Here is an 18,492-nt window from a genome sequence, read left to right as displayed (position 1 = left end):
CTCAAAATTCAGCCTCAACAGAGAAATTGGAAATTTGAAAACCTTCAGATTTCCTTGACATTAGTAGTAAATATTAGAAGAAATGGGAATGGCAGAAGTAACATGATCATAACTCCTCAAACTTCCCATTAGAAAGATCATTATGCCTTAGAGGTTTACAGGATCAAGAGGAAGCTATATCCCAAAAAGGGAAAAAGGAATGATCTCTTCCAGACCTTGGGTACACTGAAATCTTCATAAATATTTTTATGTGTAGTCAATTTATAAACTGCTATGTGAATAGAGTTTGTATGATCAGATATTCATCTAACTGGCAATGTCCTTTTTTGGTGACTTCCCCTTAAGGGGAAAACATAATAGTCACTTTTAGACATGTTTTATAATTTATAATTCTGAACAAAATATTCTTTTTACATGGTTATCTTATTATCATGTTATTTGAGAAACTATAGAGTATTAACTAATTATCTACTCTATAAATTACATATATGTACATATATATATACATTTATATATACATATATATGTGTATATACGTACACACACATATATATTTAAAATTAAAAAAATTGAAATGTAGGTATATTACCAGATAAAGAAATTGTGAATGGCTTGGAAGTCAGTTAATTTAGTGTTAGGGAGTCAGTATTATAGATTATTTTCTCTCTCTCCATAATCTGAACAGATGATACTAGCTTAGGCTGATAATAACTGAAGTATGTAACCATGATTTGGCAACATCTATAAAAGCTTATAGAGAAATTTTGTCAGCATACCTCAAGGGAAATATATGATTTTAATTTCCTATTGCTGTATAACAAATTGTCAGAAATTTATGAGTTTAAAACAATACTCTTTTATTAGCCACTGGTCCTGAAGGTTTAAAGTCTGGTGCAGCATGTCTAGATTCTCTGCCAAGAGAGTCATTATGATATAAGCAAGGTGTTGGTTGGGCTGAGTTTTATTCTAGAGTTTCTGGGGAATAATCTACCCTGAGGCTCATTCTTTTTCTTGGTAGGTTTAGTTCCTGGCAATTGTAGGAGTGGGTCCTCCTTGCTTTGCTGGCTTTCAGTGGGTTTCAATTCCCAGAGGCCACCCACATTCTTTGTCATATGGCTCCCTTCATCTTCAAGCAAGCAAAAAGATTCTATTCTTTGAATCACCGATTTACCTCTGTGACCAGCCAGAGAAAGTTATGTTTTAAAGGCTTTGTGTAATTAAGCTCACCTAGCTAACCTTCCTACCTTGTTATACTACATGACCTCATCATAAGAGTAAAATCCACTTTACTCCCTTCCAGGGATCATGCAATGTATGGACACCAGGGGAACAGGAAGTTTGCAGGGCTACCTTAGAATTCTGCCCATCACACACATCTCATCTGAAAAAGGGTGAAGTAAATGATTCAGAATAACTTCTGTGTGAACAAGATGAAGGATGAGAGATTTGAACATCTGAATTAAGACATAGTAGATTAGTATTGCTCACAAATGAAACAGAAGGCATGGTATGAAACTGAAAGTAACAAAATTAAGTATAGAATAAACTTATAGGAACAGAAAAACTTCCTTAAAGCAAAATGTAACATGCTTGTGAAATTGTAGATTCAAATAGATTCAATCAAATATTTGATTTCCTAGAGTGTGTGTTGAAATCATAGAAGATATAGTAATAATAACAGGATTTATTGAGTGCTTACTGTGTGCTGGAATAACTAGGCATTATCATGAGTGATATTATTATGAATAATATACATGTATTTCTTCTTTCAATATTCAAAACATACCTAAAAACTATTATTACTTTGTATTTTTAAAGTGAGGCAGAGAAAGATGAAGTAATTTGCTTAAAATCTTTCCACCTTGAATGTGAAAATATCAGGACTGAACCCAGGATTTCAGGCTCCAGAGTATAGTATTTTTTATATATCTTGTGAGGAGGAGAAAGAAAGTAGGGAGGGAAAATTGCAAGAAAGGAAGATGGAGAGCTAAGGGCAAAGGCCAAGCCTACCTGGCTGCTGTCATTTCTAGAGTGTGATGATCTAGTGTCCTCTCTTCTGAATAGATGAGTGCAATAAGCTTTTGCCTCTGTGCTTGCATATGCTGACTAACCTACTCTTGTGGGAGGCCTTCTTTCAGATGTATTAATACATTACACCTCATTACAGGGCAAACTGACTAGCCTAGGAACCATCTACCTCTGTATTCATGCATTCACTCACTCATATGAATTCAATGTGAGTGTTGCAATGTGTCAGAAAGTGTCTGAGGTGCTAAGACACCATTAATGATAAGACAAAAAACTTTCAGCTCTTAGGAAACAATATTCTCAGGGGAAGACATTTAGTAAACAAATGAACATCCAGTAGTAACAAAAACTATGAAGAAAATGAAATAAGAAATTGGGTTTGGTTATTAGGCAGGTCCCTCTGACAAAATATTTAAATTTTGACTTGAATGACTGAGACATAGATAGCCTGTGGTTTTGTATATTTCTGTTCTGCTCTATATTGGTTTTTCAGTGTGGGGTATAGGAGTGATGTTTCCTTCTAATTCTTTTGTGGACACACCTCCATAAATTCCTCAGGTTTTTGCAACACTAACAACATTGTCAGAGTTTCTTTTTAAAGTAAAATTTGGATGATAAAACATTCTTAAAGTAAATTTTGAATTATCAGAGTTAAAGGGATTTAGGAATCCCAGGATTCTATCTCAAAATAAAAAGTGCTCCTGGATTTAGTCAGTTTTGGAGACCTAAAACATTACATATTTTTAAAAATTATTGATCTGTAATTAGTTTTAGAGATATGAAGATAAATACAAGTCCAGAGCAAGCAATGGTCATTTGGCCATCCACTCTAAAAATGCATTCTTCTTTCATATAAATTCTTTTTACTCAGAGTATTGAATCAAATAAGTTGCTTATTTTCAGAGTGAACCCATTGCTTCTTCAGTCTTCCACATTGTTGCCTCTAACTATACTTTCTAATCGATCATCTCTGTGTATTGTTTCATGTTCAGAAGTCCATATTAATAAAACATTTGCTTACTTCTAAGAATTTGGTGAAAAATTTAATTTTGGAATGTTAATTCATCTGGTCTTGCCAACTGCAGAACTATAAGAATAAGTTGGTGGTAAAGAGAACACCATCTGTTTCTGAGAATTTGTTTATCTTCGTGATTAGCAGGAAGTCCATCACAAGACTGAAGCGCCACCAAGGTAAACAAGAAAGCAAAGAGTTTTATTGAGTCTTTTTTCATTCATGAGCACAATTTTCACAAGATGGATCAGCATCATAATCAATGAGTAAAAGGTTTACATTTTTCATTTAGTCTCTTGGAATTAATTCCTGCATGCATACTTACATTCATTCTACCCCCTCCTCTTTAGTGGCAACAAATTATTAAAAGGAATTCTTTTTGATTAAACACATACCTTTGAATGAAATAATAATGAATTATCCATTATACTGAATTGATCAGGTAGTATACAATGCAACTTGATTCAGATGTCTAGACTAGTTAGCTCAGTTGATCATGATTTTCTTCTAATGATCCAAAAGTCATAAACTTTACTTTTTATAAAGTTAGTGTTACACACAGACATTCCATAACCAGAAAGCATTCCTTATCTGCTGAGGGCCATTACCAAGTAGGAATGACGCATCGAAATTTCCTTGCCAAGCCTACCCCATGCTGCTTAAAGGACATTTGATGGAACATTGCATGCATGCTTTAATAAGGTGACCTTGCTCAAAGACCAAGGCGGATCCGGGTTTAGAGCTGATCAGGTTTGAGGAAGTAACCGGTTCCTTGAGTTTAAGGCGTTGCCAGTTTAAGATAATGGGTTTTAGGGAAGTTAGAGGTTGAAGATTATTGCTGGGATTAGGGTGTTCCTGCTGCTTGTTCCCGTTGAGTTCTCGTGAGATAAAAATGGGATTTGGAGATAGCCTCGGGGAGTAGGTGAATTGTGCGGGCAGACAGCAGAACGCGATTTGCCCCTGGACCTGTGTGGAGGCGGTGTGAGAGCGGGAATAAAGAATTGCTGTTTGAACCTACAAAGGTGTGTGGTGGCTCGTGATTCTGGTGCCAAGCCGAGACATTGGCTTTGGCACTTATCCTTGACTGAGCAGATGAAAGATGGCAACAAGAGACAGAGGATGATCAAACCATCGCATTTATTCACATTCAAGTGATAGTGACCTTACTGAATTGTGATCAGTCAGGGCAGCAGATTGCAAATATAATTTGGTTACTCAATGAAACTGGGAACAAATGGGAGAATCAGTGATATGAAAAAGCAGTTCAGCTGAACTTCTTCTTTCTAACCATATGATTCTGTCTTTTTAGGCAACATTTGAACCTGAATGACCAGTACATCTTTGACTCCTAGACTTTGGGGACAAGTAAAATATATTTTAAAGATTTGTCCTTTGCATCCTCTGCTATATTCAATAATCAGGCCTTCTATTCACTTTTAGCCACTTTAGTGAACCAATCCCTGTCACTTATTCAAACATAACTATATATAAAATTTTGTGGGAAAGTTATGTATACAAACAGAGTGATTTAAATCAATATAAATGTGCCTATTTCACATAGCACTTCTAAATGAAACCTGCTATGAACTTAAGGATTCATGCCTAAATTTAAATTTTTGGTCCTGTCTTTTCACCTACCTTACAAGTTACATTCTACAAGACAATTTTCATGTAAATAACCATACTTTAAATAAACACACACACACACATACACACTTTAAATATATCTGAGACTGAATCATATTACTTCCTAAACCTGCCCTATTCTAAGATACACAGGATTCCAACATTCTCTAATTCAATAGTACTTCTGCATCAGGGATTCTTACTTACTTTGCCCCAAGGTTTTCTTTTTTCTACCCAACCATCTCCGCAGAGTTCATTAAAAATAAAAAAAAAAAGAAAGAAAGAAAGAAAACATTATTAACACCAAAAGATTTGTTCAAGTAGTAGTTTTTCCATTTTGATTAAAGAAAGGACATTTGGGCATTCATTTAGTATCCCTAAAAAAACAAACACACCACTATTTTACTGAATTCCAGCCATAGAAAGAGCTACTTAATGTTTATTTAGTCTCTTTTACCAGAATATCCATAGAATTAATGGATAAAGAATGGAGAAATTAGGTGCTCTGCTATTATTTAATAGCAACTTGAGGATAAAAATAATTAAACCTATTAAGTTTTATATTGATTTAAATTATGATTTATATACATAAATTTTTCAAAAAATTTTGCATCCCAAGAAAGAGCCACAAATTTGTATGAATGATAATTCATACATAAATTTCAATGGTTTGCTATTGCTGACAGAGAAATATGTACTCTGGTGGCCTCTCCAAAGTTTGGCAGTAGATGTGCATGATCTCATGCAACAAAGACAGAACATTCCCTAGTTCTCTTGGCAGAAGATGATGAAGAGTGTAAAAGAAGGTTAAATTTCTAAGCAGTATTTTCTTCTAAAAATATTTATATGTATTTTGTAAATTCATTGCCTTCTTAAATGAAACCTGTCTGAACTTAAGGTAGATACTACTGTCAAATAAGGCTATGTTAAATTCTACATGTTTGACACAACTGTGAAATATAAGGACTTGAATAAAAAGGAATAAAAAATTAATTATTCATTTCTTAAACTAAACAAAACCCAAATTCTTACATAATGTTTCCAATTATCACTTACTCATTGATTATTGTTCCCTTGTCTTTGTAATAACTTAGCATTGAGGATTTTACCAAATATGAGTATTTGGTTTCCAGCAATTAATTCATGTAGAGTTCTTTTTGTTGAAACTGACATTATCAAGGACACAGTTGACATCCTACGTAAGTCCTTTGTTTAATTTGGAGAAGAGGAAACGCTGACATCAACCTTGGACCAATATCCAAAATACAGCATGTTCAAATTATTAAAGAGCTTTAATCCATTCCCCATCTCTACCTCTGTTGAACTTTATTATAGTGAAACTAGAACACCAAGGATGGAAAAACAGGTTTCAAATTATATTCCAATTTGAATGTTATAGTGGCAAACCAGAGAGCCATGTAGATTCTGAGTTCAAGTAAGTAGAAATGAGGTTTGGGATAGCAATGTCTGCCATGGAGAGGTAGCAATAGAAACGATTTGAAATTGAACACAAAAGTAATCTCAGATATCTTCCAAACGTTTGAAAGACAGCTGTACCAAAAGGAAATCTAATTGTTTTAAAGCACTAAACTGGTACCAGTAATGAAATTATAGACTTCCATATAACAAAGAATTTTTAAACTATTAGAAAAATTTACAAAGGAACATTCTCTCTTGAGAGGGGGAATCATTCCCAAGAATTGGAAGGGCTCAGAAAGGCAAAGGATTTCAGCAGGTGTGGAGGATTAGGTTAAATGATATTTTAGGGACTTTACATATGCCATCGAATCTCCAACAATGAAAAACATAACTACGCTTATAATAAAAGCATATAAAAAACCACAACTAATATAATCAGAGAAATTAATATACTTAATAGTTTCAGTGAAATTCTATCCCAATATGAGTCAATGTCTGCATTCTGCCATGTATATTAAAAGGTTTTTTTTTCTAATTTGAAAATTCTTAAAAATACATTGGAAATAGAACATCATCATTTAAAAATCTCAGAATTTGAGATTCCAATGTGTGAATGAGCATATACTTGAACTAATAATCCTTACCAAAATGAAACTTACCAAAAGCATTTGTGCCATAGATTTGAAACCAATCAGTTGCCCTGGAGGGTTAGGTATATGATCAGTTATCAGTTATCAACAATCAGCACCTTTGCCACAGAGTGAAAGAGATGGGGAGAAAATCACACAAGACAGAGATGAAAGCTCTGTAGTCAGAAGAAAAAAGCCTTCTTGATTATGCTGTGGACTTTCTGAAGTCTTTAATTCTCCCTCTAGCCCATCTTCAAACTGGCATGTGGGACGTACTGTAGATGGATGGTGATGCTCATCAGGAGAAGCATACACATATATCTTGTGGGTTGATTTTTTTATTTGCCAGCTCAAGAGGAGCAGGGAGATTTATTTGGAAGGATGGTAATGAAGGTGGGGAGGCACTAGTTAGACTGCAGTTTCTGTTCCCAATATGAATTACCACTTTTTTCTCTTCCTAATGATGACTTGCTCTCTTTATTTCTACTTATTTATCCTTAAAGGAGCAAATATGTTGGTATAATAGGCCAGTGGCTTCTGAAGGAATGGTAGCAAAAATGTGGGAACATACAATTTCTCTGTGTACAATTTGTTGAGACATTTCAAATGTTTTGATTATATTCTAATTTTTATTTCACATACACCCACACAGACATACATTTACTTATAACTACATATAATTTAAATTAACTCTTCATCCCAAAATGTGATTTAATGTTCCCCTTTCTTTTAATTTGTCTTACAAGAATAAAATAATTTCACTTCAATAATTACAAAAAACTCTTTCTTTCTTTCTAACAATGGTATAATGGAATGAGTTGATGAGGCTGCACCTTAAAAGTACAGAAAAAGAGATCACCATCACCAGTCCAATCTCAGGTAAAGAATGACATTATTCACTAAAAGGAAGGAGTAAGCCTGGAACAGTGGCACACACCTGTAATCTCAGAGGCTTGGGAGGCTGAGGCAGGAGGATCACGAGTTCAAAGCCAGCCTCAGCAATGGCGAGGTGCTAAGCAACTCAGTGAGACCCTGTCTCTAAATAAAAACACAAAATATGTCTGGGAATGTGGCTCAGTGGTTGAGTGTCCCTGAGTTCAGGCCCCAGTTACCCCCCTCCCACACACCCCCCAAAAAGGAAGGAGTGAGTTTGTATGTGTTTGGTTTACAGAATGTTGTTTCATGCTAAGGAGACAGTGTGGCATTTGGAGGACTGTTAGTAACCAGACCTGGGAGCAATGTCCTAATGGAACAACCAAGAGTCTGAGCTGAAGGCTCATACTATCTCCAAGTACAATCTCAATTTTTCTATATACCATATGACATCAACTTAGTGAATTATTCTGCCTTAATTTGCTAATCTGAATGTTGGAATTATAAATCCTAATTTCACATGGTTTTGGTAATAGTAATTACAGTAATTATAAACCACACCATGTTGACCCACACCAGGCAACAAATACATAATTTTTGAATATTACTGATTTCCAATGTAAATACTGGCAAAAGAGAGACAAATTATACTTAAGTGCATTTTAATGACTTAAATTTGTTATATATGATCAAAATATGGCAGAAGAAAGTCAGTTAAATCAAAATGTTATTTGTTTTCTGATTACTCTTTTAAGATTTGTTTCCTTCTGCCAAGCCTTGCCTTTTATTTTGCTGATTGCTGCAATAGAATTTTATTAAAAAATATAAAATTTGGGAATGTAAAATGTTCTTATTGAGTTTGTCAAGGTTGAGTTACTATAGCTGGTATGGTTTGGATGTTAAGTGTCCCCAAAATCTCATGTGTAACACAATGCAAGAAGTTTCAGAGGAGAAATGATTGGGTCGCAATAATCTTAATCTAATCAGTGAATTAATCCCCTGATAGGGATTAAGTGAGAGGTAACTGAAGTGGTGGAGTGTGGCAGGAGGAGGTGGGTATTAGGGGCATGGCTTTGGGGTATATATTTTGTATCTGGAGAGTGGAATGTTTCTTTCTCTCTCTCTCTCTCTCTCTCTCTCTCTCTCTCTCTCTCTCTGCTTTCTGACCCTATGAACCACTTCCCTCAGCCACTCTTCCACCATGATCTTCTGCCTTGCCTTGAGCTCCAAGGAATGGAGCCTGCTATCTATGGATTGAGACCTCTAAAACCATGAGCCCCCAAAAAACTTTTCCTTCTCTAAATTTGTGCTGGTCAGGACATTTAGTCACAGCAGTGAAAAAGATGACTAAAACAATAACTAAAATGAACATTTAATTATCACTGGGTTTTCATTTTTAAGAGTACCCTTACCTTTTAGAATATATGTGATATTAAAGAATCTTAATTATTGTAGTACAAAGACTTCTACAACAAAGAATAAGTTTGTGCCAAATTTTCTTTAGATAGTTTGAAATTGCAAATGCACTGTACCTCAGAAAATACTAATTAATAATGTATCAAGATTAGGCATTCATTGTAGCCCACAAAAACTTTTCAACTCATCTTCTTTTTCAAAAATGGAAACAAATTTTTAGAAGTTATGTGTATGCATTATGGTTCAGGTATGAGGTGTTCTCCCAAAGCTCATGTGTGAGACAATGCAAGAAAATTTGGAGGTTCAATGATGGGTTATAAGCGTCTAAACCTAATTGATGCATTAAATCCCACATAGGGATTAACTGGGCAGTAACGGCAGGTAGGATATGGCTGAAGGAGATAGGTCTTTGGGGCTGTGCCTCTGGGGGTACATATTTTGTTCTATTCTTGTCTCTTCCGGGTGGACATATTTTGAGCTGCTTTCTTCTACCACACTATTGCATCATGGTATTTTGCCATACCTTAGGCCCAGAGCAATGAAACCAGCCATCTATGGACTGAGACCTCTGAAACCATGAGCCCCCAAACAAACTTTTCCTCCTCTAAAATTGTTATTGTCAGGTTACAGTGATAGAAAAGCTGACTGAAAGAGTATGATAATATTTCCATGAGAAAAACTGACCTTGGGGAGAAGATGGGATAATAGACATAGATATTCTAGCTGCCCTATTCTCATTTTCATTTTAAACAAGCAGTGGTGGCTTCCATGTTTTATGTGGGGCTGCAGGAAGAGGAAACTCAGGCCAGGGATGCAATTAGTGGAGAGAATAAAGATAGTAATGACAGGAAAATGTAAGTGAGGGAAGCTAAAGCTATATTCCTTTGTTTTAAGCTGTTATTGTTTTTTTTCCCATTTTTCTTATCCTCAGAAGTTGCTGTGACAATAATAACAATAAATTAACAATTATCATTTACTGAGAGTTTTCACAGTGTTAAGTGTCTTTAACATGTAGTCAATCCTTTTAATAACCCTGAAAGTATTATTATTCTAATCTTATAAAAAGGAAATTGAAGCTTAAATAGTTTAAGACATGTTGCCAAGATTACATGTACAGGAAGTGCCAGAGCCACTTGGACTAGCCATGACAGTTGCCCAAACTGCTAACCTACAGAAGAGTCTAGCTCTAATTATGCTTTGTATGCTTTTCACAACTGAAATCTTTGCCAGCACTTGAAAACAGTGTATTTCATGTAAGTAAATTTCCAGCTTCTCTTAAGTAGAAGGTGACTATTTGGGCTGATTTTCCATATGAAAAAAAAAAAAGGTGGAGCTGAGGAGTAGCAATAATCTTCAGAGATTCCCTTTGTCTAAACTAGATTCTGTTTGTATGAACTACTTCTGCCCCTCTCCCTCCTTGTTGTATGTAAGCTTCCACATGTTAGAGAAAACATTCAACCTTTGGCATTTTGGGATTGGCTTATTTCACTTAGGATGATAGTCTCCAGATCTATCCATTTACCAGCAAATGCCAGAATTTTGTTCTTTTTATAGCTAAATAATACTCCATTCTGTATATAAACCACATTTTCTGTAACTATTCATCTGTTGAAGGGCACATAGGCTTCATAGCTTAGCTATTGTGAATTTAGCTGCTATAAACATTGATGTAGTATACTGGTTTTAAATCCTATGAATATATACTGAGGAATGGACAGCTGAGTCAAATGGTGGTTCCATTCCACATTTTTTTAAGAATCACCATATTGCTTTCCAGAATTGTTGCACCAATTTGCAGTCCCATCATCAATGTAGGCTTGTAACCTTTCTCTCATATTCTTGCCAATATTTATTGTTATTTGTATTCTTGAAAATTGCCATTTTGACTGAAGTGAAATGAAATCTTTTTAGTTTTAATTTGCATTTCTCTAATTTCTTGAGATGTTGAACATTTTTTTCCTATATTTGTTGACCATTCATATTTCTTCTTTTGAGAAGTGTCTATTCTGTTCCTTTGTCCATTTATTGATTGCGTTTTTTTTTTGGTATTAAGCATTTTGAGTTCTTTATATATTCTGGAAATTAACACTATCTGAGGTGCAGGTGGCAAAGCTCTCCCATTTTGTAGGCTCTTTCTTCATATTCTTGTTTATTTATTGTGAGGGAGATTTTTGGTTTGGTACCATTCCATTTACTGATTTTTTATTTTACTTCTTGCACATTAGGAGCCTTGTTAAGGAATTGGAGTGTTAGGCCTAGCAGTGTTTATTCTAGCAGGTGTAGGGATTCTGATCTAATTCCTAGGTTTTGATACACTCTGAGTTGAGTTTTGTGCAGGGTGAGAGAGGGGTTAAATTTCATTCTACTACATATGGATTTCAAGCTTTCCCAGAACCATTTGTTGAAGAGGGCATCTTTTCTCCAATGGATGTTTATGGCACCTTGTCTAGTATGAGGAAGGATATTTTGTGAGTTTGTCTTTGTGTCTTCTACTGTGTTCCATTTGTCTTCTTGCCTATTTTGGTGCCAAAACCATGTTTTGTTTTGTTTTTAAACTATAGCTCTCTGGTGTAATTTAAGGTCTAGTATTATGATGCCTCTTGCTTATCTTTTCTCACTAAGTATTGTTTTGGCTAATCTGGGCCTCTTATTTTTCCAAATGATTTTCATGACTGCTTTTTGTTACTTCTATGAAGAATATCATTGGAATTTTAATAGGAATTGCATTAAATCTGTATAGCATTTTTGCTAATATTACCATTTTGATAATATTAATTCTGCCTATCCAAGAGCATGGGAGGTCTTTCCATCTTTTAAGGTCTTCTTCAATTTCTTTCTTTAATTTCTGTAGTTTTCATTGTAGAGGACTTTAACCTCTTTTATAGATTGATTCCCCAGTATTTTATATTTTTTGAGACCATTGTGAGTGGGATGGTTTTCCTACTTTCTCTTTCAGCTAAGTCATCATTGTAGTGAAGGAACACAATTGATTTATGGATGCTAATTTTGTATCCTGCTCTTCTGCTGAATTAGTTTATAAGTTGTAGAAGTTTTCTGGTGGAATTATTTTGGGTCTTCTAGATATATAGGATCATGTAATTAGTAAACAGAGATAGTTTGAGCTCTTCTTTTTCTATTTGTAGCCCTTTCATTTCTTTCTTTTGTCCAATTGCTCTGGCTAGAGTTTCAAGGATTGCATTGAATACAAATGGCAAAAGTGGGAATTCCTGTATTGTTCCTGTTTGTACTTAGGATAAAATTATAAAACATAAACAGCTTTTGCAAACTCCTATGTAAAATGGCCCTTGCATTCCACTACAATGTGATTGTTCATTACTTTATGTAATCTGGACTTCTTTCAGTTCCTCATTATCCCCTCCTATTTGTGGGCCTCCATACCTGTTGTTCTGTTAACTCTCTGTACTCTGCCTGCACAATGGCTTCCTCATTGTTCAAGTCATAGCCTAAAATGATTTTCTCAAAGACATTTTCTGTGATTCCCTAAATTAAAATCCCTTAACTGTAACTTCTTTGCAGCAATCATATTTTTTCTTTCATACATGATTATTCTTTTAAATCTTTGACACTATCACTAGTCCTATAAATTTGGCAAAATCATACTCACCTGTCTTGTTCACCAATGAATCTCCTTATTAATATCTGATATGTAACAAGCATGCCATACATGTTTTCACTCCTTATTTCTCCTGGGCTCTCTTATGGCCAGTTGCTGTTTTACCAATCATAGTTCATTTAATGTATGTAACCCTGGTACTCGTTGAGAGTAGGGAATTTTCTACAAAGCCAATGAAAGCCGTTCATATTTTGGTTCAGCTGCCATTTATACGAGCCTATAGGATAAAAGGGCTTCACAATCCAATGGAGATGGCCAGATATTTATTTTGTTATTTTGTTATATATTTAGAAATAAAACTTTATAAAATATTTTTAAAAATTGTATCATAAACCCTCATATGGCCAAAACCCAGCTTTAACAATAATCAATTCTTGGTTTATATTCCTTAATATATACTTCCACCTGCTTTTCCATGTCCCAAATTAAATATCAAATATCATATTGTTGTATCTATAAATATTTCTGTATGAATTTCTAAAAGATAGTACCTTTTGAAATAAAATATTATTATGACACCTAAAACCATAACAATAATTCCTTTTTATCACCAAATATACAATTGATATTCAACCTTCCAATTATCTCAAAAGATAGGTGGTTTTTGTTTCTGTTTTTTACAGTTTATTTATCCAGATCAGGAGTCAAAAATTTTACACACATTGTGATTGGTTGATGTCTTTTTAATAGGTTTCTTTTATTCTTTCTCAGTTTTGCAATTTATTTGTTGAAGAAAGAGATCATCTGGTCTATAACATTTCCCAGAGTCCGGATTTTTGCTGGCCAGCAATTTTAAATGAAAGCTTTTATGATCAATAAATCACATTTCCTGTTGCTGTGAGCTATCATTGGCTCCAAGCCCAAAATCATATGCAATAAGATTTGTGTTAGTCTTTTCAGATGCAACAAACAAAGACCCTTTCAGGCTACCTCCAGCAGGAAGTTTTATTGTAAGGATACACATGGGATGAATTGATAAGATATAGAAATCTCAACTATTGAATTAACTTCGGAGGATTCCAGAAAAATTCAGATTATTTTCTCATAAAAACAAGAAACTTATATGAGCCCAGATTCTTGGAAATTAACTGCATTTAAAACTCATGCAGGATTAGACACAGCCCTAGCAACCAGAAACCAGAAACTAGATTACCACCTTGGAAGCAGACTTGCAATTATTATTGGGGACTACTCCCAGGGGCACTCTACCACTGAGCTCCATCCACAGTCCTTTTAAATTTTCATTTTAAGATAGTCTCACTAAACTGCCCAGGCTGGTCTTTAGCTTGTGATCCTCCTGCCTCAGTTTCCTGACTTTCTGGAATTAAAGATATACTGGTGCCCAGAGGTAAATATCTTTTTATTTGAGAGTTCATATGTTTCTGCTCCCACAACCACTAATCTATGTCTGTTGTATTTGTGTGCCTGCAGTTCAATGACCTAAGGGGGGTCTAATTGGTCTATTGAGACATTATTTCCCTCAAGGAAGAGCTTTTATGCCAAACTATTTTTGCCATGCATACTTTAAATCACCAACCATTCCCACTTGCACATTAGCTGCCCTTAATTCGGGTACCTGACCTTGGCTTCATCATTTGTGACCACGGTGAAGGGTGAAAATACGGCCACTTCACTGGAACTATTTATGGCACTTTTGGTCATCATGGACTGGAGTTGTTAACCGACATTCTCAAAGGTAAAAAGACTCAAATAAGCATTTATTGAAAAGATAAAGCTAGGAGATTTAACACAAACACTCCCCCCCCCATCACACACACACTCATCACACACAACACATTATAACAGATTAATGACTAAGCTTACAAAATCTTATAGTTTATTGAATCGTAGTGTGATTTAAGTGAATTTCCTATAGGATCCTCATTGGTTAATTTCCTTTTAAATGGGAAAGAGAAGACTTCAGGGGTTAAGAGATCCAGGTCAAGGTTACTCAGCCATGAAAGAAGAATCCAGGACTCCAGGAAGTGAGGTCTTCTATTTTACACTTAGTTCACATCTTAACTGCATTTTTACATTTTGTCTTCTTTTATTTTCTAAAAATAAGAGTAAAATGAAATAAGAAAAAGAATCTCATTAGCATGAGTTCTCAAATTCTCTATTTAAATCCTCCCCTCTTAGCTTTAGTTCAGTTAATATTTGGGTGGCCATGGTCCCTGACTTCATTCATTTAAGTCCTGTTGGATTTAAACTGTTTTCTGAGGTCAGTCTGCCGATCTGGATTAGCAATTTTGGTCATGTGTTTTACTAGATACATAAACATTTAGTAAATCTGAATCTGCTATAGAAAACACAGCAAAACATGTTCTCATGATAATCTTTAGTGAAAGACCACTTAAACCAAGAGAAGATACGGAAGTTATCCCCATTCATTCATTTATTTATTTATTTTGCCAATTTACTATGACTTACTATAAACTTAAAGGGTTATAAATTCACACAAAGCCAAGCAAGAATGACAAGGTTTAATACTTCTTTTCCTACTGGATTAAAATTTTAACTTGCCACAGGCATATATATAGTTCACATTCTTGATTATTACTCCCTTCATATAACTTATGTTTCCTTACACAGCTGCTAAGACCTTACTACCTCTGCAAAAAAAGGCAATGACATTTTACCCCTTTCTTAATTCAGTGTTAACCATACTTATTCTTCATTTTCACTTTTTTTCTCAGCTACTTGAATCATTCATATGCCAGATTCCTATGGAAGAGGAGAATACATTGTTTTTCATGCCTAACAAATAATTTTATTAAAACTATCTGGCTTCAACACTGAACCATTTTTTAGCAGGAAGACAGCCCGGACTTAAGCCTATTACAAAGACGATTTTGAGAAAATTGAGAAGCACATAATGCAAGAAACCTCACATTGATGCCAGACTGAATTGGATAACTTATCCAATTCATAAAATCACAACCAATGATCTCATCTTATCCTCAGCATTTTTCTCCACTCTAATTGGCCTGAAGAATCCATCTGCTTGAAGGAGATGAACGGAGCTAAAAGAATGGCAAAGCACTGACAGGACACAGCATATTCTGATTTAGACAAAACTGCTCTGGGGAAACTATAAAAGATTGCAAATAGTGACCAATCCTAGGATAAATTAATGAAATAAAAGGAATCATATTATCCTAGTCAAAGAGCAGCTTTTAAGAACATGCATGTGTTTTAAGTTAAATTCTCCTTGAGCACTTTCAGTGGCTAAAACCTCAGTGTATTAAGTGACAACAGGTAGGTGGGGGAACTGTTTATTCTAAACTTAGACATACTGAGGAAAGTAAGATCAATCTGATAAAGGCATCACTATTTCCAATCGGACTGATGGGAAAATGCAGTATTAGGTGTAGGAGGCAGTGATGTCAGGTGAATTATAGCGAAGTGATGAACTACCTTGAAGCTAAAGCAATCAAATAGATAGCTCTAAAAATTACTATAGCATCTTTATTCAACAGTTTGGTGCAAGTGTCCTCATCTTGGCCTTCTTTATAAAAAACAGAAGCACTCTGTTGTACTTGGTGAAATTAAATCTTAATAGGAGAGCCTCGGCTAAGGCTGTTGCCCTTCACTTACTAAAATTAAACACCAGGCATTCATTTCCTATCTAAGAGGAAGAGATGACATTTTGATAATATCGTCAATTCACAAAGACTTTAAAATCCAAGAGAGGAGTTTGAAAACATTTTTAAGAATTCTGTCACATATTTGTATCTTTGCATTGCATGTTCTTTTTAATTAAAAATAATGTACAACACTTGTTACTCATCCTTGTCTTTTGGATAAATAATTTAGCAAGTAATTACTTTGTCTTCAGAAAAAAAGATAATTATTTCTAGATTATTATGGTTAAATAGAATAAAGTCAAGATGCTTTTTAATTGATAGAGTACAACAAATAATCCCTATTGGAGAATCTTAATACTTTGCTTTTGTCTGATTACATAAAAACCTCCCAAAATGGAAATACTTAGAAATATACTCAAAAAAGTTTCCATAATCTCATCATTCAGAGATTACTGTCATTATATTTTCAAAACACATAGATATATACATAGAGATATGTATATGGAAGTGCATTTTGATGCACACAGACATATACATGTATATTCACATGCATACACATACTTTTGAAAATAAAATCAAACTACAGGGGCTTCTTATATAGCCTTCTTAGAAATACATGATAGGCATTTTTTTCAAATGAATAGGTAAACATCTATGCTAACATTTTTAACATCTACATAGAATTGCATTGTGTGTGTTCTTCATTTAACTTAACATATATTAGTGGTGAGGTTGTTTTCAGTCTCTCACCATTGATTGCTATTATTTGATTTAAAATGTAAAGTCACACACAGATATGAAACATTTTCTTTAGGCTACATCATACTGTGGCTCAAAAATACAAGACAAGGAGTTGGGGTTATAGCTCAGTGGTAGAGCACTTGCTTTGTGTATGTGAAGCACTGGGTTTGAACCTCGGCACCATATAAAAATAAATTAAATAAAGATATTGTGTCTATTTAAAATAAAAATACAAGACAGATACTCCAATGGGGAAATATAATTGACCAATGTTAGAAACAACAATTTCACTTGGTTAACACATTTTTCTATTAGCTCAGAATATTTTATATTTTCCCTCATGTATTCCTTTGGAGTAGTTAAGAGGCATATATTGGTATGCAATTTAATAAATTAATCTCCAAGTTGAAACCTTCACAGTTATATACGAAGTAGAGGAGACTTATTAGTACTAAATTGAAGGAACTTACATTCCATAAATCTACTCTGTGCCTCTTCCAATAGGCCAGTCCTTTCCCCTTGGTTTTTGGTTTGGGAGAAGACTGAGGAATGATAAACAGCATGATTTCTCATTCCTGCCCCTTACCTTTAACTGTAGTGATCTTGATGTCTTCATCTAATGCCACCTTTAAATTTTATTAAAATGTACCAAATTAGTCTCATTTAATTGTGATCATTTCTTTATTCTAAAATACCTTAGAAATTAAATATGGCAATCAGTGAGAGCTCATTTTGTTCTTGAATTTTCAGTGGGTATCTTTGATCTTGTCAATTCTGTAAACTTTGATAATTGAAGACCCTAGACTCCATTTCTGTGCTGTCCCCTAAGATGACTTGTACTTCAAATAATGCACACATTGAGTATGGTATATTAAATGATACTATGTTCATACAATACTGAGAAGTATTGTAACTTTTGATGACCATGGTATTTTTTCATTGTATTGTGTAAAACTATTTAATATATTATGTAATTTAAGGATAAAGAGTGCTTCATATTTTTGTTAGTTCTATTAATGTATTTTTGGTCTATATTGGAGAAGAAATTTGACAAACAGAATCCATTATTTTTAAATGTTGAAAACCATTAGATTATAATAAAAGGAATTTATGGAATCTTATAATATTTGAATGTTATTATAGCACTACTTAAAAAATGCTCAATGGTTAAGTCAATGTCATTTGATTTTTAAATTTGTTTAGTGTACTTTTTGTGAAGAGTTTCTTAGGAAAAAAACAAATACCTTTATACAATTTGTCCAGCTCTTGAATATAATTTTCCATACTTTGAGAAGAGATAAAATGATGGTAATACAGTTTGGAAATCCTAGGTGGAAAAAGATCAAAGATTATCATAGAGATCTGATTTTGTATTGTCTGATTATCATTACTATTTAGATTACATTAACTTGCCAGATAGATGTCATTTAACTGCTCTACAAATATCCCATTATAGCTCAAAACAAAATTAGCAGGTATTTGTTGAAAGTTTTATTGACTGAAAGTTGTATATATTGATGCTTTCTT

At 34.1% G+C, this 18,492-nt stretch overlaps 1 protein-coding gene across 1 annotated transcript in view; it reads right to left on the bottom strand.

Annotated features, from left to right (window-relative positions):
• Positions 1-18,209: 18,209 nt before the first annotated feature.
• Positions 18,210-18,492, bottom strand: part of Spata17 (spermatogenesis associated 17) — a 199,713-nt gene continuing 199,430 nt past the window's right edge. The window contains exon 10 of the mRNA XM_005334959.3: positions 18,210-18,292. Coding sequence (XP_005335016.2) covers positions 18,212-18,292 — 81 coding nt within the window. The 3' untranslated portion in view covers positions 18,210-18,211. The remainder of the gene's footprint in view (positions 18,293-18,492) is intronic.

This window comes from Ictidomys tridecemlineatus, chromosome 10 (genome assembly GCF_052094955.1).
Source record: "Ictidomys tridecemlineatus isolate mIctTri1 chromosome 10, mIctTri1.hap1, whole genome shotgun sequence".
Taxonomy (NCBI): Eukaryota; Metazoa; Chordata; class Mammalia; order Rodentia; family Sciuridae; genus Ictidomys; species Ictidomys tridecemlineatus.
Note: the sequence above shows the minus strand (reverse complement) of the source record. Positions and strands in the feature narration are given on the sequence as shown.